The sequence below is a fragment of the Sciurus vulgaris genome, assembly GCF_902686455.1.
Source record: "Sciurus vulgaris genome assembly, chromosome: 8".
Lineage (NCBI taxonomy): Eukaryota > Metazoa > Chordata > Mammalia > Rodentia > Sciuridae > Sciurus > Sciurus vulgaris.
In genome coordinates this window covers 100,780,262-100,805,673 of record NC_136468.1, presented here as the reverse complement: position 1 = coordinate 100,805,673, position 25,412 = coordinate 100,780,262, and the positions used below count along the sequence as shown (strand labels likewise).

Below are 25,412 nucleotides of genomic sequence, written 5' to 3'. Positions count from 1 at the left end.
TCCAAAGTTAGCAAATGAGAAAAGAAAAACAATTCACAAAAGAAGGAAAGAAAGATCATTAAGAAAGGAAAAAGTAAATTAATAAATTAAAAGATTAAAAGTTGTGTATATATGACTCTGTGTGTGTGTGTGTGTGTGTGTGTGTGTGTGTGATAGAGAGAGAGAGAAAGAGAGAGAGAGAAAAAACAAAGGAGGGAAAGAGAACACTACTCATTTTCTTTTCCTAGTCAAGATTATTCTTAATATAAAATGTATAGACAGAAAAGTGGGAGAGTAAGCAATTATTTTGTGAGTACTACGGAAAAGACATTGATAATTAAGAGATTTCAATTTAAATCTCACCAACAAGCAGTGTGATATTGGGGAGAACACACTAAACTAGAACTAAGGTAGGTAGAGTCTGGTGATCAAAGCAGTGAATGAATTGTCAAAACTACCATGAATTGTCCAGGTGATGATGGCCGGGAGTAGCTGGTCACTAGAGAATGTTCCAGGATGCTGGACAGCTGGTGGAAATCAAGACTCAGCAGGGATGCCAGCTGTCAGCACTGGATGAGAGGTAGAGTCGGCTCTTACTAGAAACATCAGTTGATGCAAGATCAAAGACCCAAGGAAGGACTATGCAGGAAAGCCAAAGCTAAGAGGAGAGAAGAACAGAACCCAAGCGAAGGCAAAGTAGTTGCAGAACAGAACTCAGGCTGAACCACATGCAGGCAGGAAATTGAGCAGGTTGGGAATGAGTCAGGGAGTCTAAGAAGCAAATCAGAGCATCAGGAGACTGAGTCAAACTACAGTTTCTCCATCCAATTCAAAAGTCAAGAGCGAAACAAGGTCAGCCAGAAAAATCTGGAGAGCTGTACCTATAGCTTCCCAAAAGGAAGACCTTTAGAGAGTTGGCTTCTGCAGTCTCCCACCAGGTTTCAACCTCTCTGGCCCATGGTACTGTTAAATTTAAAGTTCTTACACTAAGGAAAGGGTTAAATTTCATGACATCCAAAGTTCTATCCAGCTACACAAATGTTTAGGATTCTAACATTCTATAAATCTAAAAATATACATTAAGTTCCAATGGAGAAATTAGGGTATTAAATGTTTTATCCAGGGAAATAGAGTTTACTGGACTCCCTTCCCCCACCATCATCCCCTCCCAACACATACATATAAATATCCCCCAACCACCACCTAATTCTTTCTACTAAAAGGCAGTGTGGAATGGTTTATAACCCTCCTGGAAAAAAAAATGGTGGGGGGTGGGGGGAGTGGGATGACATTCCATTCCATCCTGACTCACTTAAGGACATCATTTGATTCTCAGTCACAAAGAATTCTCTTAACAGGGTGGAAAGAGTCCTGGTCACGAGGAGTTTGTTTGGAGTTGCAGTGGTTCCCTTTGCATTTTGTGAGCCAAGGGGATGCTTTCCAGAGCTGTGTTGCTTTTACCCTGCAGGCTGACTTTATAGTAACAAAACATAGCCCCTTAAATCTCTCTCCAAATAACCAACATTTAGAAAATGTACTACATAAAATATAGACATTTTATAAGGGACCATCTATTAGCTGATAATGGCAGAGCTGCCAAAGAATGCATAAGAAAACAAATGTGACCCTCACCGAACATCAGATCCATTTATCCAAATTAGCCCTGCTGCAGTGGATGCCAGATAAATCTACAATGATATGATTCAAAGCATTACAAGGGGTTGGGGGGAGGTTACAAAACTAAATATGCAGGTTGAAGATATATATAAATCACATGACATGCAACCTCGTAAGAAGTTAATAGAAATCAGGAAGAAGGCTGGCAGGACAGATTTTAAAATGTGATCATGAGGAATATTAGACCAACATAAAAAGTTTCCGAGGGAGAAACAATAAGTGTCTCTATGTATATTAAAAACATGTAGACATGTTGATGGGAGAGTTGATGGTTGCCAGGTTGAGGGAAGGGTGGAATTCATCAGAGTTAAAAGGGTCTTCACAGCCTCCTAGTCCTGGGCAAGAAGGTCAGGAGGAAGAACTTCATCTCTGGGGCCCTGATTGCTCTCAGTCTTTCATTCCACAACTCTTCACCCACCTTAGATGGCCAGTGCTTTCCTGACTACTATCTCTACATTAAAACCCAGTTTGAGGAAAGAACTGGGAAAATTTATTTACACTAAAGAATCAGAATTCATCCTTTAACCCTCCCTGTACTGTTTAAAACATAAGAGTAAACAAAATTTTAAGCCAAAAAAAAATCAATGATATAAAACCTCAGAATCTCTGAAATCAGTAAACTATGTGTAATGGAATGGAGTTTCTTCCAGTGCTTATAAATTATAATGTGTTGGTAGGCAATAATAAAATCTACTCTGTTCTCTAAGCAAGCCAGATATTCAATGAAAACGTCAAGCAAATAAGTGAAACCCAACTAGGAAAGTGATCCACGTCCATTTATTATTTAATTTTAAACAGTCCAAATTGTGAAAGGTAGGAAAGGGGCAGAGAGATGTGGCAGGGAAGGAAGGCAGGAGGGAAAAATGAAAGGGGGATTTAGGAAAAGAGCAAAGAGGAAAGGGGCAAGAGAAACTAAATGTGAGAAATTAAATGTGTATTTATTTCCTACTAAAAATACAAAGAAATGATGGATGTTATTTAATAGAAAAAGTTAAGTCAACTGCTGTAGCAAAGTCAAATATCTTCATTAAAACTAAAAAATTCATCCATAAAAACAGAATTCAAGGATGTATCTGACATAAGAGTTCAAAGTCCCTGGCTGAAGCTTTTCATAGAGGCTCTTAACATAGCACACCAACTAAGGGGCCACAACTGAAGTGTTTCTTTCTTTACAAAAGTACAGCCAAAAATGCAAGGAATAACTCAAGTGGAGTATTCGTAAGTTCAAGTTTCAAATACCTTGCCCACACTGAGGAACAAATATCTTTTGAAAGGGAACAGAATATGGACTCTTAAATTCCACTTTGGGCTAAAAAGAAACAAACAAAAACTGAGCACTATTAATAGCCTTCATTAGGAAAGTAGTACAAAGTTAAATGTATTCCTAAGTCCTGTGAGTTATTTTTAAATTTTCCAAAAAAAAAAAAAAAAAAAAAAAATGAGCTGAAACCATTTATCTACCTAAAACAAGGCCATACAGACTAACTAAAATCTCATGCTTTATTCTTGCTATAATTAAATCAAATCAGAATAATAATACTACAAAGTTATGTAATCCCAGGAATCAGAATTTCTGATTAACAATTAAACTGAACTTATTAAATAGATTCTTATAAGAATTACAGTTTGGCAAAAAAAAAATATATATATATATATATCTTCAATACGCGAGGTTCATGGATCTAAAAATGGTATAGAACTTGAATGATTTAAAAAAAGATGGGAAAGAAAGAAAAAAATAGGGAACTTGTAATTTCTGATTGAGAGTCTCCTCCCATAGTCTGGGCACTGTTGAGCACTCAGCACTCACTCGGCACTATACTAGCTGTTTTCATGACGTTCCATTTGTAATGCTCACTCTGATGTAGGTATTGTTATGTGTGTCACATGTAGGAGAGCCTGAGTCTCAGGGAAATCAGAGGACTTAGTGAAGAGTAGGGTCTTCAATTCAGGCCTTCTGATATTTGATCATAATACAAACCTCCTAGAGGACTGAAGAGTCATGTCTGGCCACCTCTGTTTTCTTTGTGTTTTGTAGGCCTTGACACTGGAGATCTTCCTTCTTTTCCCTTTGGCCAGTTCTGCTATAGTTGGATAACTTCGCTCATCATTGATTCATGCACTCACTAACCGAAAGAACATTTATTGAGTGCCAGAAACTCAAATAGGCACTAGAAATAAAAATCAAAAAGACATAGTCTCTGCCTTAGGAAATTTACTGTCTTGACAAGGAGGAAGAGAAATAAGTGACTGATGACAGCTAAGTGCGAAAGATGCTTTGATGTAGCAGCGTAGGAGGGGCTGCCTACAACAGATGAGAGAGGCAGGAAAAGCTTCTGAAAAGTGTGCTTATTTTATAGGACTAATAGGGGCCAATAAGATGATTATTCTTCACCATTTTAGTGTAAAGCAACAAGCATGCTGGAGGACAGGGAGGATTAAAAGACTAAGCCACTTTATAAGGACTATTAAGTGGTTCCCTGTGGCTGGAGCAATGCCGGCAAGGAGGAAAGGCAGTTACATGCATTAGGTTAATGGTTTAAACTCATCCTTAAGCCATGGATAGAAAGACCTAAGCAGGGAAGAGCAATAATCAAATTTGCCTAGTCATACCAAGATGCCAGGATTTTTTTTTAACTAACATTAAGTTAGACACCTCTGAAATTCCAGAGCCAAGAAATGTTCCAGGTTCAACTCCACCATATTCTGCACAAGTCTATTAAAAGTAATTTGATGCCAAATTTTGAAAATGATGAGATTAGAAGTTCTTTAATAAACCCTTAGTTCAACTCAATAAGTATTTGCTTAGCACCTTTGTTTCAAAGATCCTGAAATAGGTCATTTAATTTCACAATATTCTAATAGTTAACTCTGAAAATAAGTAAATATTAAATTGTATATCACAGTTTAGTTTAAGAAAATAATCAAATCATCCCAAACCAAAAATTATTTTAATAGTTATTTATTTTAATATGGACATTTCATTTACTTGGGTAACATTTTTACAAAGTTTAAAGTTGGCATCAGTATCTTTCCAAACTACTACTTTTTCTTCTGTCATGATTTTTTTTCCTTGTTAAAAAATTATACACAGTGGTTAGGGATGTATCTCAGTTGATAGGAGTGCTTGCCTCATAAGCACAAGGCCCTGGGTTCAATCCCCAGCAGCAAAAAAAAAAAAAAAAAAAAGTATACTCAGGTTAATAGTTCCTTCTCTGAATTAACTTTTTTCTTCATTTGCCCAATTTATTTGTTCTTTATCTGAAGTGGCACAGCCTCCATGATGTACCTAGACCCAAGGAGTTGCCCCATCTCTGGGCCCCAGTATGCCTATGTTAACCCTGGCACTTTCCACAAGCTACTTCACTCAGAGCTTTACTTGTTTTCCTAATTAAACCATGAACTCCTCAAAAGCCTAAGCTTCATCTTTTATTTCTGTATCTGCAAGACCAGGGTACATAGTCAGTGGCCAATAAATGTTGACAAGGAAAGGAAAAGAGAGAGAATAAAATGAATTGTATATCATTTTCTCCATATTTTCTCTTTCCCTTCATCCTCATTTCACATTTTCCTATTATTTCTCCCCAATCATTAATACATCATCTTTATCCTTTTCAGATTCAGCACACATCATAACTTTTCATCTCTCTCTTGAATGCCTATGGCTGATCCAGTGTGTCAATAGCACAGGGTTAAGAGTTTGTTGCTCCTTAGCATTGCAAATAAGGGGTTTTGCTTCATAAGCAAAATTAGTCTCTATTAATTTTTACTTTTCCTTGTTTTAGCTAGGGATTTTTTTAATATACTTTAGTTTTACCTAGGTTTCAATGCTAGCAGCTGGGTAAACAGACTTTCTGCAACACTCTGGATAAAATGGCAAGCTCAAGGGGGACAGTCTTCCACATTAAAAAAAAAAATTAAAAAACTTTTTTTAAGAAGGACTTGCTCTCAGGCACGGTTGGGGAATAGCAACACCTGAGAGCACTTGAGGGGAACTGTGTGTGCTGGCTGTGGAAAATGAAGCTGATGACCAAAACAGGCGGTTGCCGTCCGGAATGTGGCTGATGCTATCAGAGAGCAGCCTCAAACCATACTTAGCAAGAACAACAGATAAGTGAGGTAAGTGACGGACATCTCCAACAGGCACTTTTAAAAGTCTATGAGTTTCATACCACGAAAAGAGAACACCTGAATCTAAAAATTTTAAATGAGGGAGAGAAGTATTCAAAAATTGCTCACGATAAATACTTAGAAGTAAGATTTTTGAAGCACAAGAGGAAATTCATATGTCTATTCAGGAGAACAGACTCTGTCAAAAATCCATAAATGTTTCAGTTTTCAGTTTTGGAGATCAAATTGGGTATACAGGGTGAGAGGTTTTTTTTTTTTTTTTTAATAAATGCACTGAATCCTTCATTCCTAGAGTTTATTTTTAAAGTAATCTGCACTGCTAATTCATTCTCACAAATCCCGCTACATTTTTACATATTTTAAAGGTTTTCTAAAATAAAAATATAAGCTGAGGAAAATGTGTATGAGCATTGAAGAAAAGTGCCTATGATGTTGTGTTTAATTGCTATTAAACAGGCAAAAACATGGTACACCCACATGGTAATGTAACTACTGTCACTAAACATATGCTTTACTATAGAAGTGATTGGCAAACCACCCTGGGGAAAAAAAATGTAGCATGTATATCAACATGCTCAAAAGAAAAAAATTAAAAAACAGACAACAAATGATTAGCAGGCACAGCCTGTAGCTACAATATTTTTTTTAAAGCAAAAAACAAATGTTTTGAAAAGGTTATATGACAAATATGAAAGAATAAATTCTTAGGCTCATCAAAACAAATGTTGTTGTGTCAGGTTTCAAAAAAACAAGGACAATAACAAAGGGAAACATGTCTTTGAGAACATCTGCAAGGGTCACCCTAATAAAAGTCCAGGGAATGGGAATTTTTTTGCCTATATTTTTAATGTCATATCCTAGTATTCAAAACAGTCCCTGGTCCACACTGTTTGATCAATATTTGAAAAGTGGTGTGCAAATGAATGAATGAGAACCATAAACACTGACACTCATGAGTTCTTCTGATGTCTCCCAGCAAAAAAGGAGGTCTTGTGGCCTTAACATCACTGGAACATGTTGGTGTCTCTATCAGGTACAGTTTTCCCTCCAGACTTCTATCTCAGGTTAGAAAACCAAAGTTGCTGAGGCAAACCCATGTTATGACCAAAAGAATTCCTTTATTTTACAAGTTTTTCATAAAGTCTATTGTGACTTTCACCTGATCTGCCACCACCCCCTCCCACTCTCTCTGGTCCCATCCTCACCCTTCCTCTTGCTCACCCTCCTGCAGGCAGCTCTTCTATGCTGCTCCTTAACCCTCCACCATGCACATCAGTCTTGAATGACCCTCCCAGATGCCAGCTTCCCTCTCTCATTTTCTGTAAACTTCTGCTCAAATGTCACTTTATCAGACATGCCCTCCTAACCAACCTAAATGCAAAAGTCAGCCTCACTCCCAACTTCCGGCACTCTTCCTTCCCCTTCCCTGCATTATTCTTCAACAATTTACTTGGTCGATTTCATTCATCTCTCTATCCCCATGGTAGGCTTGCAAAAGTGCTGCCATGTAGCTCAATAAATACTGGCAGCAAGTAAACAAACAAGGACACAGTAACATATCATGCACCACTTCAGTGAAATAATGGGATATATGGAAAAGGTATGGACTTCTGCACCTTATTCCTAACTATTGACTGTGGGTCTGAACTTAGGACTTACCTCCCTAAACTTCAGAATTTTCACCTGTAAAGTGGAAATGATAATAACAATAATAATATTCATCTGGCCTGTACTTAGCATCCACCAAAATGCTGGATCGTCGTCTTCTTTTCTCCCTGCCTCCACTTTCTGGTTAGGAGCTAATTGTGCCTTTGTTCTTATGAAACAAACTTAAAGCGGTTCACAAGTTCTGAGGGGGCTATGAAATGAGAGAAACATCATGCACAGCAAGACCAGAAGGTTGAGCAAAGCAGACTCCTGAGCAACCTCATTTCCAGCAACAACGAACACCAATTGTGCCTGTATTTGCAAACTGATACACGGCTGAATACATGACACAAAAAGAATGCCTTCTTTCCTGTAGGTGCTGTCACCTGACAGGGAACCTAGATAAAGATGTCAGGAGTGGCTTCATGGAGATGTCGAACTGGCCTCACAGGCACGACTGTGCTTCACAGTAATGCTCAGTCTGGGAAGCATTCCAGAGAAGAAACAAAAGAAACCAAATGGGAATGTGGCTGGAGCAGGGCCTTTCTGTAGAAGCAGATTAGGAGAAAAAACAGGCAGGAAAGGTCATGTGAGATGTGGAGACCCTGGATGTCAGACTGAAGAGAACACATTTAATCCTATAATTTGTGGAGAATGGTTTAAATTTTTGAATATTGGAAAAAACATAAAATCACAGAATGAAAATGATGTTTCAATGCCTTAGCAGAGACTTCTGAAAACCAGACCACTAAACAGTAGTAATGAATCCAGTGACGATCTGTTCAGAAAAGCAAATGGTGAGATAATAAATGAGAATGAATCAATTCTATAATCTCCCCTGGTCATCACTAATCCACCACAGAGGAGAAGAGACTTGAGCTAAAGAGACTCAGAGTATGGCAAGTCATAAGAGAGCACCAAAAAATATCAACTCGCTAGCAGAAGAGAGCATGAATCTGGCCTCCAAACAGACAAGGGCTCTAACTGTGGGCTATGTTTTAACAGCAGTACCTGTGATGTGCTCTCCCTACCCAATTACCCACTGACTGTGACTCCTTGATCTCTCTTGAGTCTGAGAGAAATATAGCAGACGTGAAGAGTTCAAAAATGCTGAGACTCCCATTTCTGCATGTGTGACAGTATGAAGAAGGCGACAAACTAATTCACCCTAAAGGGGGAAAAATAAAAATCATTCTGTGATACATCCTACTAAAAGTCTTTGCACAATGGAATTTTATAACAGAATTTAGCGAAAAATAAAAGTTTGAGGGCTTAGGAAACCAATAACTTAACTATGTGGTTCCTGAAGCTATTAAAGTGCTGGCAACTAAATTACAGGAGGATACTTGTATCTGCCTAGTTTTTATATTTTTCTTGGGATCTGCTCTTCTCACAGCATGGACATGATTTATTTAGACCATCAAAGAGCTTTTGATAAGATTCTCACAAGTGGCTATTATTGAAACTTGGTAACCATGGTGTGAAAGGAAAAAGTCATATCAATGAATTAAATGAATTTAAAATGCTTAAGAGGCAAAGAAGCAAAAGGCTGAAATAAATGGCCAATTCTCATGTAGAGAAAGGTTAATCATCGAGGGCTCTGGGACTTTTCGGTAGAATCAGAATTATATTTAACTAATGACCAAGAAAGGGGCAACAATTCTCATTCTCCTATTCTGTGGGTATCAGTCACACACAGAGCCCCCATTGACAGGAAGAGCATTTGGCACATAGAGGAGATACAGGCCATGTAGAGAAATGTTTAAAATACAGAAAGAGAAAATCGGTAAATGAATATTAACTCACGATTTCATGTACAAATTCCAAAATATAAAAGGAACAACAAAAAAGCAACATGAGCAGAATTATAATTTCTTAGAAATCTAATGGATATTAAATAGAAATATATGGGCCTTTTCAAAAGACAAGATATGGAATTTGAACAAAAGTACCTAATTTATTGGTCTGATGAAAGCAAATTTTTAATATGGAAGAAGTGTTCACATGGGCATTTTGGATCCACAAAATCCACAAAGCCTATTTCTATAAATTGAGAAGTTTAGAAGCAAATGAAAGTGAAACTGTTATGAAAGAGTAGGAATTATTACTTTGGGGTTTAGAGTTTGTTTTTGTTTTTTTTTTTACCTTGAGGCAAAGTTAAAGTCAATACAAAATTATAACCTGACATGAATGGATAATTTGGAAATTAAACACTGTAATTAAATAACATTACTCTTTTATGACTCATAACTCTATCTGGTATTTTCAATGGCCCAGAATCATCATCCAGATTCACACAAGCGACTCAGAAAAACCAGTAAACTCTTGGCTTCTCCTCTGTTTGCCAAGGTTTCCTCATCTATTAAATGAGAATAATAGTACTTACCTCAGACAATGATTATAAGGGATAAAGGAGATAATGTATGGAACATTTAACACAATAAAAGTACAAAATAATGTTAAATTATTATTGGTTTTATTATATATGATATATGAAATCCAAACAGTTACAGGTCACAGAGAGGAAAACTGATTAAAGTCATTGTGACATATTTATATTATTATGACTAAGTACTAAATAAAACATTTAAATACTTTCAAATGTCTTTGAACAACAACAGAAAAAAACTATAGCTTTAAAATAGCTTTCCATTAACCCAATTTGGGAAATAGAAGAGAATTACAAACCGATCTAAATAAGCACAAAAACCTCCACAAAACACCAAATAAATGATTATTGCATATTAATTCTTAAATGTATAATTGCTAGATCTAAGCTTACCATGCAGATAGTATTTTAATAAGCTCTTTTCTATTCTCCACCCGAAGATGGTTGGTTTTATACTTGGAATCATCAATCAACTCAGGCAAATTCAAGACCTAAAAGGGAAAAATATTTTAAAGTATAATTCACAAGTTTTTCATGTACCTGTAAATCCTAGTGGATCCTAATGATCAGTCTAATTTATTGATATGATGAAATTTTCAACATGAAAAAACCACTTTTACACAGTCATTCAGATCCAAACAACTCACAAAGACTATTGCTGTAGATCAAGAAGTTTAGAAGCAAACAAAAGTGAAACTGTTATGAATGTGTCCCTTCCAAGACCATTCCTTTCTGATCTTTATAACTCTCAACAAGGGGATATGGAAGGAACAATCACACATGCCAGTGAATCGGTTTGTCATTTACAAGAGGGTTTCACTATATATATATATGCATGCCTACAATGAGAGCACAGGAAAAGAGTTTTCAGACCTCCATAATATCTTGTACTCACATATGAGAATATAGGAGAAGAGTTATCAGATCCCATTTAAAAAAAGTCTTATCTGAACAAAATATGGAGATACAACATCAGATAAAACTGACCTAATTCTATGAACCGAAATCCTAAGTACATTGACGGCACTAGACCACAATCAACATATAACTTATAGGTACATCCACTTATTTGTTCCACGTGTAAATAAAATAATATTATCTGTCCCAATAGTGCTATCCAGGATGTTGTACAAGGTGCTAAAATAAGGGGAAAGTCATACATTTGCCCAAATGCTAACCATTAAAACGACATCAAATTAAAAGATCTTCTTCCTATAGGAGTGTCACTACTTTTCTTTAATATGTCTCCCTGAAGGAATACTGACTAGAAATGCTTTTATATACTTCCTCTTTTGCTGCTCCTCACGAAAGGGAAAATCTATCTTGCAAATCCCTTTGGACATCTTGCAATTTTAAAAAGACCATAATGAAAGTACCAAGTGGATTTGGAATGGAAAAGACGTTTTCAAAAGAATGTGTGGAGGCAGTGTTTGGCAATTGTGTTGGAAAGTCAGAAGGAGCATTTATGGGCTGGGGGCAGGCCATGTGGCCTACAGAAAGCTTCACTGCCTTTATTAATGTATTTGCTTTCAATATAAACATTTAATGGTTTCATTTGTTTCCCACAGTTTAAACAAAATCAATCCATTAATCATCTTACAAAGGAGAGAGAAGTGAAGAAGATTCCCTGGAGAAAAGAGACCATCTCAATGGTGCAATTCCTCTTTCACATGTTCCACTTACTCGTTTCCTTTAGGAATAATAAAGACAGTGTTACCCTCCCAGATTTTAAAAATGGCGACACCAAATACAGTGCTTTTGCTAGAAACCTCGCTGTCACCACACCTGATCCCAGAATGGTCTCAAGGTTTGTCCAGCCATCAGAAACCCTCCCAACTAAGAGTGTATAAATCATCTCAAGAAAAAACAAGTGCTTTCAATAAATCACAGGTAAAATTTATAAGTCTGGTCTCACCCAGAATACACCACAGCTACATAAAAATGTGCAGAGTGACTACACTCAAAGGAGACTGAGGTGCCCACGTGTCCTTTGTATTTGACTTAAAGGACCTCTCTGCTCTTCCAAAGTTGGTGTGAAACAGTGGGTCAAAGTAATCATCCTTCTTTCTTCAGCTATGCAGGCTTATGTTCAAAACGTTTCTAGAGAGACAGTTTCAAGGGCTGTGATCACATCTGTTCTTTAGGAGACTGAAAAAGGGTGCTGCCTGGGATCAAATGAAACTGTATATGCACATGCTTGAACACTGAGCAAGAAATAAATGTGAACTATTGCAACTAAGCACTCTTTCCTTTAAAAGAGATAATAAAGAAAGTGTATGCTTGTTCAAAAAAGAAGGGAGGGAAGAACGAAAGGAGGAAAGCCTCCATCAAAATAATGAAACTTTAGAGCTGACACTGAAACGTGTTTTAATGTTCCCATCACCTGCTGACCCCAACGGCCAAAAACGATCTTAGGACAGCCTAAAAAGCTCCACAAAGCAGAGTTGTTTACCTGACATCACCTTCTACCACGTTTTTTCCCTTGGTTTCTCAATTAAGCTTATACCAGCTTCTTGCTAGACCAGGAAGGTGTCTACCACACTTGGGCCTCAGGACTTTAACAAACAAATTCCCTTGGCTGGCACATCTTCCACCAGACATTCAGTTGGCTAACTTTTTCTTCCATCAAATCTGCTCAAACCTTAACTTCTCACTTTTTTGGAAGGAGTAGCAGGTACGGGGCATTGAACCCAGGGGTACTTTACCACGGAACTACTTCCCCAGTCCATTTTTATTTTTCGAGACAGGTCTCACTAAGTTGCTGAGGCTGGCCTCCAAACTGTGATCCTTCTCCCACAGTCTCCTGAGTTACTGGATTACAGGTAGGTGCCACCACCTGACTGTTGTTTTTTGGGTCTTGTTTTTTTTCCTCTTTTCTGATAATACCTGTCTTTTCATTGGTGTGGTTAAGCCATTCACGTGTAAGGTTACTATTGATACTTTGAGATTACTATTGAAATTATTTTTTTCAGTCTTTTGTTTTCTCTTTCCTATCAGAAAAGATAGGAATTTGTTGAAAGTTTTTAGTATTATAATTATCAATTTTGATTTTGGTTATTGTTTTCTACACAGATGTTCAAAAATTGATGTAGAGTAGAAAAGGGCTATTGTTACCCTGTCTGTGGTTCAGCCTGAATAATTTTTATTGATCTATCTTCAAATTCCTTGATTATTTCCTCTGTAAAGTATTATTTCTTTTCTTGATCAATGTATTTTTCAGTTCTATAATTTCCATTTGGTTCTTTTTCATATCTTCTATTTCTTTGCTAAACATTTCTACTTTTCCATTTATTTCAACAGTATCTATAAAGCTTGTTAGAGCATTTTTATAATAGTTGCTTTAAAGTCTTCATGAGTTAATTCCAACATCTGTGTTGTCTTGGCATTGGCATTTATTGATTGTCTTTTCTCATGCAAGTTCTGGTTCTTCATATGCTGAGTAATTTTGGACTGTATCCTGGACATTTTGAATATTGTGTTAGGAATCTCTGAGTCTTTTTAAAATCCTATAAAGCATTTTTTATGTTGTTTTCAACAGACAACTAACCTGGTTTGGTCCAAGCTGCAAGTCCCAAACTACTTTCTATGTGTTTGGTTCTTATGTTGATTCAGTTTCAAGGTCTTTGCAGTGTTATTTGAATGTATCCTACATGTGCCCCACTTAACAGTCCATCACACTACAATGGGGGGAATCATCTATTTGTCAACCCCATTCTCAAGATGTTTGGTATGCTAATTAGAATCAGACCAGTGCATGTGCAGCTCATGGGTGAGCCCAGGAGTTCAGGAACAACTTCAAGGATTACTTTTCAAAGCTCTTTCGTAATTTCTCCAGAACTTTCCAGTTCCCGGGGTTTCCCTTTAGTTACCCAACTCTCAAGCATACTTCCAGAGAAGAAAAGTCAAGCAGTGGGAACATAGAGAAAAAAGCAGTAGAGATTCACCCCTGGTTTAAGACCTCAGTTAAGCAATGAAGAAGAAATTTCCTCTTCCTCAGCTTTTTTTTTTTTTTTTTTTATCCACTTCTGGTATGAAATCTTTTAATGTAGGTATCAAATATTGCTTATTCACTTGGTACCTGCGTGACACTTCCCATTTAACATCAATATCCAACCTGAGCCAATAATAATTCCAGGCTGCAAACAAATTTACAACTCATTTGATAGATAATATGACATCAAATAAAGGGTAAGAATGTATAATATTTTAATTATATGCATGTATAATGTTAATAGATTAATAATGTTAATAAACTAATGTTGTTTCTTAATGCCCATTGAATCACTAAAATGAATTATCTAGTTGCTTTTTCCCCCCCTAAGTTCTCTCATATTCAGTCCTTCAGTCTTTTTTTTTATTATTATTATTGTAAACAAACTGGGGTACCATCTTGTTCTCTGTACATGAAAGTAGAGGCATACATTTGTGGTAATCATACATTTACACAGGGTAATGGTGTTGGATTCATTCTATTATTTTTTCCTTCCCCCCACCCCCCTCACAGAGAAGATGTACAAGCAATCAACACATATATGAAAAAATGTTCAACATCTCTAGTGATAAGAGAAATGCAACTCAAAACTACACTAAGATTCCATCTCACCCCAATCAGAATGGCAATCATCAAGAATACAAGCAACAACAGGTGTTGTCGAGGATGTGGGGGAAAAGGTACACTCATACATGCTGGTGGGATGCAATAGTGCAGCCACTCTGGAAAGCAGTGTGGAGATTCCTTAGAAAACTTGGAATGGAACCACCATTTGACACAGCTATCCCACTCCTTGGCCTATATCCAAAGGACTTAAAATCAGCATACTACAGAGATACAGCCACAACAATGTTCATAGCTGCTCAATTCACAATAGCCAGATGTGGAACCAACCTAGATGCCTCTCAATTGATGAATGGATAAAGAAACTGTGGTGTGTATATATTACACCATGGAATATTACTTAGCCATAAAGAATAATGAAATTATGACATTTGCAGGCAAATGGATGAAATTGGAGAATATCATGCTAAGTGAGATAAGCCAATCTCAAAATACCAAAGGACAAATGATCTCACTGATAAGCGGATGATGACACATATAGGGGTGGGAAGGGGGCAAGAATGGAGGAAGGAGGGACTCTATGGAGGATAAGAGGGTTGGGAGGGGTGGGGGGGAGAGAAAAAATAACAGAATGAATCAAAAACTATTACATAATAGGGGGTGGGAGGGAGGCAAGAATGAGGAGGAAGGACTGTATAGAGGGTCTTTCTCAGCTTTTGGCTCTGCTCTCTGTTGCTGCCACTTAAGGATTACTCTAGGTTTGGCCATGAGAAAGTGGGAAGGGGGAAAAGCCAGAGGACTTTCACGCTCTTATGTTAGAGCTCACTTTTCAGATTCCTTTCACCAGAAATAAAGAGCATCTCTGGATCTTAGTTTTGTTGCCTGGCATCCACTTTAGAATTTCAAGCTCCACTCTAGTCATAAAAAGGAAAAACTGGTAAATTTACTGCCAGTTTAGAAGTACTTTAAATTCTAAGGCTCTCCCTCAATTTCCTACTGTTCACTTTTCAGAGTTCTCAGATACTCCATGCATTCCATGTAGGTTTTATTCACTGCTGCGCGGAAGGGTAAGAAGACGAGTGATTACTGGGTCTCCCCAGAACCACAATCTCCCCTATCCAATTTTGATAGAGACCTTTTATGAAGTGCATACTATGAGCCAGGGCTGTACTGTTTTACTTATCTAATCAAACTTTATGAAACCCAGGTAATAATAGTTATGTATTTTAGTCTACATTTTATACATGGGGAAACAGAAACTTAGATAAGATTCAGTACCTTGCCAGAGGATACCTGACTAGTGACAAGACTTACAGTAGACCTTAAGAATTATGCTAGAGTGTCCTCAGACTACCTACCCCAAAATCAACTATAGAGCTTGTTAAAACTGAAGTTTCCTATGCCCACTTCAGACATACTAAATCAAGTCTTTGAGAAAGGACCTCCAGGAGATTCTTATGCATACTAAAGTTGAGAACCAATGCATATTGCCTCCAATAAAAAAAAGCCTTCAGTCGAAGTGATTTTTAAAAAGGATGTCTGATAGACTTCAAATAGAAATACCCATTAGTGTTGGCATCAATCAGCTTAAAATAGCTTACATATGCTCACTTTCCCATACCCTTCTGTATCATTGTTAAGGGACATAAAATAAATTTGTTACAAACAAGGTTCATTTTATATACAGCGAGACATTCTGACAGTCAAGTCTTGAAACCAATGTTCTTGTTCCCACTCCAATCCCTGACACTAAAAGTTCACTAATGCGGCCCCTCCTCAAAATGTATTAATCAACCAGTATATCAAATTCTATTTTGGAAAGAGAAGGCATAAGTAAATCCCATTCGTTCATCACAAACAATGCTACCACATTTCTCTCTAGGAGGTATAGCTATCTCTTCCCAACGAAAACATACTTATAAAAGAACAATTTTTACAGGCTTATTGTCAAAACTGGAGGACCTCACCTTCTATAGGGACAGTCTGAACAATGAATCCTCATAAATAGGCAATCTGAATAAAAAATACTTAAATATAGTCACTACAAATTACTGGGAAAGGAGGAGAACTTTGCATCAGAGTAGGAAAACAGGATTTTTCTTTAGTAAGAATAATTTTAGGACAGGTTTACATGGGAAGATATAACTTGCTCTGAAGATTGAAAAGACCAAATTGTAGCACTCATTCAGATGCCTCGTGAATGATTGTAAATAGCACTAAAACCCTGTACACGCAAATTTTTCTTTCAAATGGATCTCAAAGAGTTTTTGTAGGACTCTCCTTAATGGCTCGAACAGGGATTATCATTCCTGACTCACATATGTGAAAATCAAGGTGTGCCATTCTCCCAGGCCTCTGATGGTCTCTTTTAAAAAAAAAAAAAAAAATTGTATGATTACACACCATACCAATAAGTCATACTTTAGTACTAAAACTTATGGCAAATATTCTGCTTTGAAATGAAACTCCTTTTTCAAAATGTTCTTAGGAATATTCATATATAGAAGTTCAAAAGTTTCAAATTGATCAACAGTAATGAATCAAAAATAAAAGTATTCAGTACAGTTTTTTTCAACAGTGAAGAATATGTCAACCAGCCCTCCTCCCCACCCCCTTTTTTTTTTTTTTTTTTTTTTTTTTTTTGTAAGAGAGAGAGAGAAAACTCCAAAACATATGGCCAGGAAGAAAATCTGTACTTGTTTTAGAGCAACGAACCAGCTTTACATCTCTGCAGTTAGGGCACGCAAATGACTTCACAGGCCAAGGACTTTCGTATGTTTCTATTTTTAGCATTGGACCATTCATAATAAAGATTCTTTGATCCCAGATCAAATGTTTGAATCAATTTTCTCTACACTTACTGAGTCACCATTCTAAAAGCTCCCTTCCTTCCCACCTCAGATGTGCCTGCCCTTCCTACAGTCGGCTATCTCCATTTGTCACCTTTACTGTGTGATACTTCCCACCCCTTTACTGTGGTTTTTAGCTCTGATCGTTAACCCCTCATATAAAAGAGGTGCAGTAACAAATAATTTTTGTACATAATAAATTTACTACAATAAATAAGATTCCTCCAAGGAAAGCACAGGCATCTTTTAAAAGCTGAAAGCTCACCATAATGTGGTTAGCAAAAAACTAATCCTCTCCAGTCAGAAGAAAATTCTCAATAGTTTTGTAAAGGCTTTGCCTACATGCAAAAATAGAAAAAGAAAACTGAAAAAGTAAACTGATACCTAAGGTCTTAAATGAAAACAACAGATGAAAGGTCTAGATATATAATAAAACATTTTGTTAAATGTCTAGGCAATGTTTAAAATTTAGAATATGCCTACCATAAGTTATTTTAAATGATTCCAAGGCCTTTTTTTAAGGCCTTGTTAAAGAACAGCATTTTAATACAACCATAATTTATAAAATCTTTAAATATGAATTTTGATAAAAGGTACTCTAAACAAAGGTTAATTTTTTAAAAGTTTAAAATTTTCTAAGATAAACAAAATAAATTGGGAGTGGTTTAACTATATTTGACCTAATTAAACCTGCTATGGAAGAAGGAAGGAAGGAGGGAGGCAGTGGGGAGGGAGGAAAAAGGGAAAAGGGGAGATAGTAAGAAAAAAAGGAAGGAAAGAAGAGAGGGAAAGAGGGGAAAAAAAGTAAACTGATACCCTAAGGCCTAAAAACAAACAACCAAGGAGAGGAAGGAGAGAAGGAAAACTCCCAGTGTTAAAAATGCTTTAAATTAATTTTCTTTTCTTTTCCTTTTAATATTAACTAGAAGACATATCAACTTGAGAACAATTTAAGCTAAAGTCCTTCATTTCAAAATACAACCAAGGCTTATAATTTAAAAAAATAGGGTGCTAATTCAACCCAGTCCTTACCATGTGTGATAAGTTTGAAACTGTTATCTATTTTAGATACTAATGCATGGGATCCTACCCTTGGTTATTGACTTAGCATCAGTTGTGCTAGGCAAAACTAATTTGCCCTGGCTTTGCACAAAATGAATATTGCACTATATCATCCACTCATCTCAGTGATTATAGATTACCTGCACACAGTAGCAAACTGTTGGTCATTTCCTGCTCCAACTACAAATAGCCATCCTTGGTTTTGAAAGCCTAAAAAAACGGAAAACATGTAAATATATGTTTACATGCTGAAAAGACCACAAAAGTGATTTCATATCTAAGACATTATATAGCTTGCTCTAAAACAATGTTTATTAATTAATTCAATATCAACTAATTTGTACCTTTTTCGCTTACATTTACATACTGTTTATTTAGGATTTCAAAGTATTCTTAGCTCTTCCACTATTACAATATTGAAAAAAAGTGACTCTAAAAATTAAGTAAATGCTAGTTTATTATTATAAACTCATGACATTCATATTCCTTATCATATGGATTAATATTGAATTTTCCAAAGTTTTATGTTTTTGTTTCCACTTTTTTCTTGTAGGGCACAGAACACTGTAGAGCAAAAGGCACTGTTTTCTACAAGTGTAAGAATAGATGTAGAAAAGGAAAGAAACAAAACGAAAAGAGTGAAGGAGCCAAGGAAAGAGGAAGGAAGGCAGGCTGAGTAAGCTGTTGACCTATAAGTGATTGACAACCCTGACACCCACAGCCCCAGACCACTTGAAGATCCTTCTCACGCTCCTTCTCCACGCTTCTCCAGGCTGGATCACAGTGCACTTAGAGGAACAAATTTTTCTCTCAGAATGCCTCATTCAAATTTCCCAAAGGAAATAAACTCTTTTGAATTTCCTTTCTATGTAAAATTTGCTCTGTATTTTCACTTCCATTTGCTTTACTTGCTCCTGCTTCTGAGAACTTCTATCTCCATGGCAGGGGTTACTCATATGCTAATGAACTTGGTGTTACCTTATCCACTTCTCAGAGGCTGAATCCCTCTCTTCTGCCTACGTGTAGGCTCCAGCCTCCACTGAAAATATCACTAACAGCACCAAAACAGTTTTCATCAATCCTGACACCCTTCTCAAGCTGTCTTGAATTTTTCTTCTTTCCCTCCATCTCTAGATGACATAAAAATGCAAACTGCCTATGCTGCTCACCAACACCATTCTGCAGTGCCCTTTGGCATCAGGAGTCTTATATATCTCTTTACTGAAGCTATGCTTCTTTGCCTCCTCTGCATTATTTGGTACAATTAACCATCCTCTACTTCAGGATCCTGTCGTAGCTCTAGGCTATGTTCAGGCTCATCTCTCATCTCCTGATTTGTTTTCCATAGGCCCCTCTTGCAGGATTTTCTTCTCCTCAGCCTTCAGCATTCCTTAAGCATCTGTCTTTGGTCTTTTTGCATCCCTTGCTTCTTATGATAGTTACTAGCCTATGTGGCTATTAAATTTAAACAAACTAAATTAAATAGCCAATCACAAAAAACAACATTCTATTTAGATGAAAAATCCAAAATAGGCAATTTACAGAGTTGGAAAAAAGTTGCAGCTGCCTAGGGCTGGGGAAGTTGGGGGAAAAAGGGAGTGATTGCTAATGAGTACCAGGTTTCTTGCTAGGGTAATGAAAATGTTCAAAAATTGATTGTGGTGATGATTGCACAACTTTGAATATATAAAACATCATTGAATTATACATTTTAAATGAGTGAATTATATGGTATGTGAATTATATCTCAATAAAGCTGTTATTTAAAATATTAATTAACAATTCAGATCCACAGGTCACACCAACTACATGTCAAGCATTCAATAGCCGGCTGCATGTGGCTGGTGGATTAGAAGGCACAGATAAGGAATATTTCCATCATAGAAAGTTCTGTGTGCAGTGCTGGTGGACTGTATTTTTTTTTTTTTCTCTTCTAATCTTCCTACAAGACCTAACATGATATCTGAAGAATATTAGGTGATTAATAAATAGTTGATAAATATAAGCAATCAATCAAATGATTACTTCCGATAACAAAATTATGTCTAAAATAGATTTCATGCAAAAACTATAAGGAGATTTTATTCTACTCACATTGCTGCTTCATTTGGTAAGGAAAGGTGTTAAGAAGATATCATGTGAACTATTGAAAGCAATTTCCCTTGTCCACAAGGGCAAAAGCAAAATCAGTGTCATAGATAATGCATTAGTGTTTCTAAAGCTACAGAAGGGAATCTTGGAACAGAACTGAGAGTCAGGTACTAAAGATTTCAGCTAAGGTGTCTCAATGAGCCACTGATAACTGTGAAGTTACACAGGTTCTTTGCTTGTTTTTATGCAGAAGGGAGATGAGGGGAGTGAATAAGTACATGTGAAGTAAACCACATGTGCTGCCAAAAAACACAAAGAAGGTTTTCAAACTTTGGATCAGTAACATGTTGTATAAGTCAATGTTTTGGAGGGTGTTAATTTCCTTTTAATAAATGAAGAAATGCCTATTCCTTCAGTCTCTAACATGTCATGAAACATATCATAAGAATTTAAGAATTTAATTGATTATCAATTGAAAGTAACAACTGATTAGTAGTCGAGACACCACACTATTATCAGACTAAAGATTACCAAATAGATCTTATAAGTATTAAGGTATGAGTATGCATTCCTTTAAAACTTTTCTTCCCTGTGATTGTTATTTCACCAGTGTTTTGTAATAAATGTATTTTATATGAGAACTTCAAAAAATAATACATTATCACTATAGAAAATCAGGCAAGTATAGAGCAAAATACAAGGAGGAAATAAAATACCCATGACACCATCACCCAGAAGAATTACCTGCTAGTAGACTTCTTGCTAGTCTCTTTGTGTTCACTTTATGTAATTAGTATTTTACTGTTCATAAGTTAATAGTCTGCATATTTTATTTAAGATCCTCTCACAAGCATATTTGAATGTTATTATTTTAATGATTGAAAAATATCTACTTTAAAATTTGCTAACATATTCTCAGTTCATTTAAACTGGAGGATATTTTTACTTTATTTTGTTTTGTTTCACATTGCACCCTACATCATGCAGTTAATATCACTAATAAAATAATTTTAATTGCATAACAAAACTCTGAAATGAAATATCTAATCTAATTCAGATCTTTTAAAATAGACCTTTACCCCAATAAAACAATATAATAAAAATAAAATAGCAAAAAGGAACCCAGAGCTACCATTTACTCAACCTGTATGATATCAGGCATGTTATCTAATTCAGAGCCTCAATATTTCCTTCTATAAGGTAGGGAATGATCAGTACTTACTCTAAGAATTGTTATAATGGCTAAGTTTATTAAAAGCACATTCATTCATGTATTTGAAAATACTTATTAACATGATTTATGATGTGGTAGGCACTGTGTACAACAGGCACAAAATGATGAGCTAAATACCTATGGTCCATCACATAAGATTTAAAAACTAACAGACATTGGTCTATACTCACACAAATAATTACAAGCAGAGACAGGTACTTGAAAAGGAAAGTTCAGGCCATAGTGAAATCTGACAATATGTGGGCCTAATATTATCTGGTTGACGATTGAGAAACCAGAAAAGATTCTCTAGAAAAGTGATCTCTGTGCTGAGATCTAGGAATCCATAGGCATTAACTAGGTAAAGAGCTGGGAGAAATGATGTCATTGCTGATAGAAGAAATTGCATGTACAAAGAACCTGTAGTGGAAAGAAGCAAAAAGCCATAAGAGAATATGAGGAAAAATAGCACAGTTGGGGCTGTAGAAATAGGCAGGGAGCTATATGAAGTCAAAGACCATAAGAAATATATGATTTATCACAAGCTGATGGGAAGTCACTAAAGGACTTGAAAGACAATGTTTGCATTTTAGAAAACTTTCTGGTTGTGATGTAACATCTTATTAGAGGGTAAGATTAGAATTGAATAGGCCAATTAAGAGGCAGTTGTGTTCATCATGGCAAAAGATAATGTTGTCTTCAATTACAGGCCATGATGACATAGATGAAAGAAAATAGATTCAATAAAGATTTAAGTGGTAAGATCTATTGAACTTGGTAGTGGATTGAATATGATGATTGAGAGTTAAAGGCTAAGGAAAGGAAGGTCCCATAGTTCACCAATTAGGTTTGAAAGAAGCTTTTGAGCTATTCCATTGGAAATTTCACATGAGTAGGATTTGAAGACCTGATAAAGTCTGAACTATAGATAAAAATGTTTGTACTATTTTGCTTATAATTCATAACTGAATTCATCATTAAGTGAGATCATTTAGGAAGAACTTAGACTGCAGAATGAGTGGGGGAGGTAGTCAGGTGAGAAATCTGAAGACCACTCCATCTGAGGTTCTGACAGACAGAAGAGGAATAGCCAGAAAGTAGGGTGAGGACTGAAGAAAGACTTCGAGGTGGTCTTTCATTCCGTCAGCAAAAGCTGGCATTATGACGACAACAGAATACAGTTTGGAATGGGTTGAGGAATTCAGTTAACAGTTACACAAATAAAGTAGGTGAAAATACCTAAGAAGTTTGGTTATAAAGTGGAGGTATGAACAAGGACCGAGAGCACAGCAGAAGCACAGATGCAGAGGCAGGTTCCCGTAAGGGTTGGATGAGGGAAACTGAGGAAGTTCCACTGAATTATTCTTCTATCTTATGAAATAAGTGGTGCGGTCAACTGAGGTAGCGATAGGGGATATGCAACTGGAAGACTGTAAAGAGAAATGAAGTATCAGACTATGAGAGAGTGAAGTCACCAAGAGAAGCACTATTGAAAGCTAAAGTGTTGAGAGCCCCAGCTGAGTGCTTTTCTCCACCATCTCTCAGTTACCCAGACAAAGAATAAAGGCATATTTGCACCCACTGCGTATAGGATTTTGCCAGATGGACATGAAAGAAAAGGTACAGGTATAGGGAAATTATAAAACTAGCCAGAATGTTATAGAGCAATGGAGCCATGGACTATCTAAGGAAGAAGGTGGTAAAGAAAGGAGGACTTACAGAGCAAAGGGAGCAGCATCAACTGATAAGGAGTTTCAGTGAAATCTATGAACAGGAACAAATGATGTGAAGAGTTGAACAAGAAAGGTGGAAGAAAAGAGATAAGCATATTCTGAATACAAAAGGCTTCATTCTGTGATTACAGAGGTGAAGCAGTTTCAGATTATGACTAGAGAGTCATGGTATACAGTACATAAGATGGTTGCTGACATGAAGTGGGGACTCAGTATATTGTTATTATTCTTAATAATTACTAATAACTGAGTTCTGCATGAAAGAAACCTCCAGTGCATTCTAAGCCCTTAAATCCTGGCACTCAGCCCTCACCAACTCTGATCCTCCTCCTTCCCTTGGTTGTCTTGGTCTCCATACCTGGCAAGATGAGCAAAAAGATGCCAAGCACACACACACCATGAGCAGATTTTCCATCAGTGCAAGAGCTCAAACCAAAAGCACCTAAATGGGCACAAACATTCGGGGCCAAGTTGTTTCTCTTGTAAGAAATTCAAGTCTCAGGAGGAAGGAAACAATTACTTCTGTGTGAATTGATGGGGGTAGCAGGCAGCAAAGGCAAATGTCTACAGTTTTTAAAGGACAAAACCAAGCCTTTCCTCACAGGAGAACAGGTTACATTTTTCCTGATGAAAGAAATCCTTCTTACTATGAGATGTGCTTATTTAATGGTGACAAATTCACTGGTAAGAAGACCAAACCAAAGTAAGGTGGTCTTCTTGGTCTAGCCATGTTAAAACTCCTTCCTGGTGGAGGCAGGAGAGAGGTTTTGCGAGGTTGAGAGAAGGTTGACAAGTGGAAGTATTAGATGTCCCAATGAACTGAAAAACTTCATGAACAAATTGGGAGACATGTAAAGCAAGAGGAAATGGGAGCTCAGAGATTAGATCCTTTAGTTAGCACAGTTTCACAAGTAAGTCATGATCACATGTAAGGGTTGGGGGTAAAGGTATAAAACACAGGAGTAGAGAACACTGAGGAGATGTGAGGCAAAGAAAGAACGATCAATATAGAATTTGTTGCTCTTGGAAGTTGGTAGTCCTTCCCAGAAATTGCTTTCTGAGCTTGCAGGCTTGCTAGGTTTGTTTAATGATGTGCTAATTATTAAGCTGACTATAGAGAAATACAGAAGAACTTCTAGAAGACCCATAGTGGCTCAATATAAAGATAATCAAATGGAAAAAGGAAAAAATGTACAATTGGACCTTCCTATGTTATCTTCTTAACCTACCAAATCAGTACATCTAGTGTTTTCTCTGGCATAAATGCAGTGTCCACAGTTGTTAGGGTGCCTACTTCAAAACAAGAGCACAAACTCCAAGTCTTCCTGGGGCCCTTACTTTTCAACAAGATTTTCTTCCACAAAAGGTAAACCCTTGCTAAAGGACTTCATCATTCACTGGAAAAAGACATTCCAGGAAGTTTGACTCACTGCCATGAGAATGTTTTCTGGAATGTCAAGCAGTTGACTTCGGGGTCTGTGCTAGTACATCGTGACAAATATAGAGCTCTATTTCCCACCACTAACAGTTCAGTTCACCTTATGGTGCTGGAGCTGGCTGAGCCAGATGGCAATGAGGCACAGACTGCTTACAAATCAAGAACAGTGTCATCCATGGGATGGAATGATGCAGCAAATGGTAAATGAGCCCAGGAGTCTCCAATTTCACCTACTACCAATTTGGCTTTGTAGGTACATTTCTCACATGGAATAAACCATTTTGAGAACTCATTGCTGAATGTAAGATCTCATCTTACATCTTAACAATTGTGAATTACACAGTTCTAGAGTAACCTTGAGAGCAATATTATATACTTATTTCCTGCCCCAGATCCAGACTAGGATTTGCCAATTCTGTAGAAACTTTGACTCTTCAGAGGTATTTTTGAGGTCTTCAAGATAATTAAATTCACTTCAAATCAAACACATCTAGAATTTTCACTGCTTCTGGCACTGAATGTAGAAGTAATGGCAAGGAGGGAAATGGGAAACTGTTTAAAATTTTTATATTCTTCACAAGTTGTCAATGGATGTTATTTTATAGTCCTTTGTAAGGAAAGTCTGCTGTATTCAAGAAGGCAGTCATC

The 25,412-nt window shown here is 36.7% G+C and overlaps 1 protein-coding gene across 1 annotated transcript in view; it reads right to left on the bottom strand.

The window, feature by feature from the left end:
- The window catches only part of SUGCT (succinyl-CoA:glutarate-CoA transferase), a 755,391-nt gene that overhangs the window by 392,496 nt on the left and 337,483 nt on the right, over nucleotides 1–25,412 (bottom strand). The window contains 1 exon segment of the mRNA XM_079151764.1: nucleotides 10,217–10,314. Coding sequence (XP_079007890.1) covers nucleotides 10,217–10,314 — 98 coding nt within the window.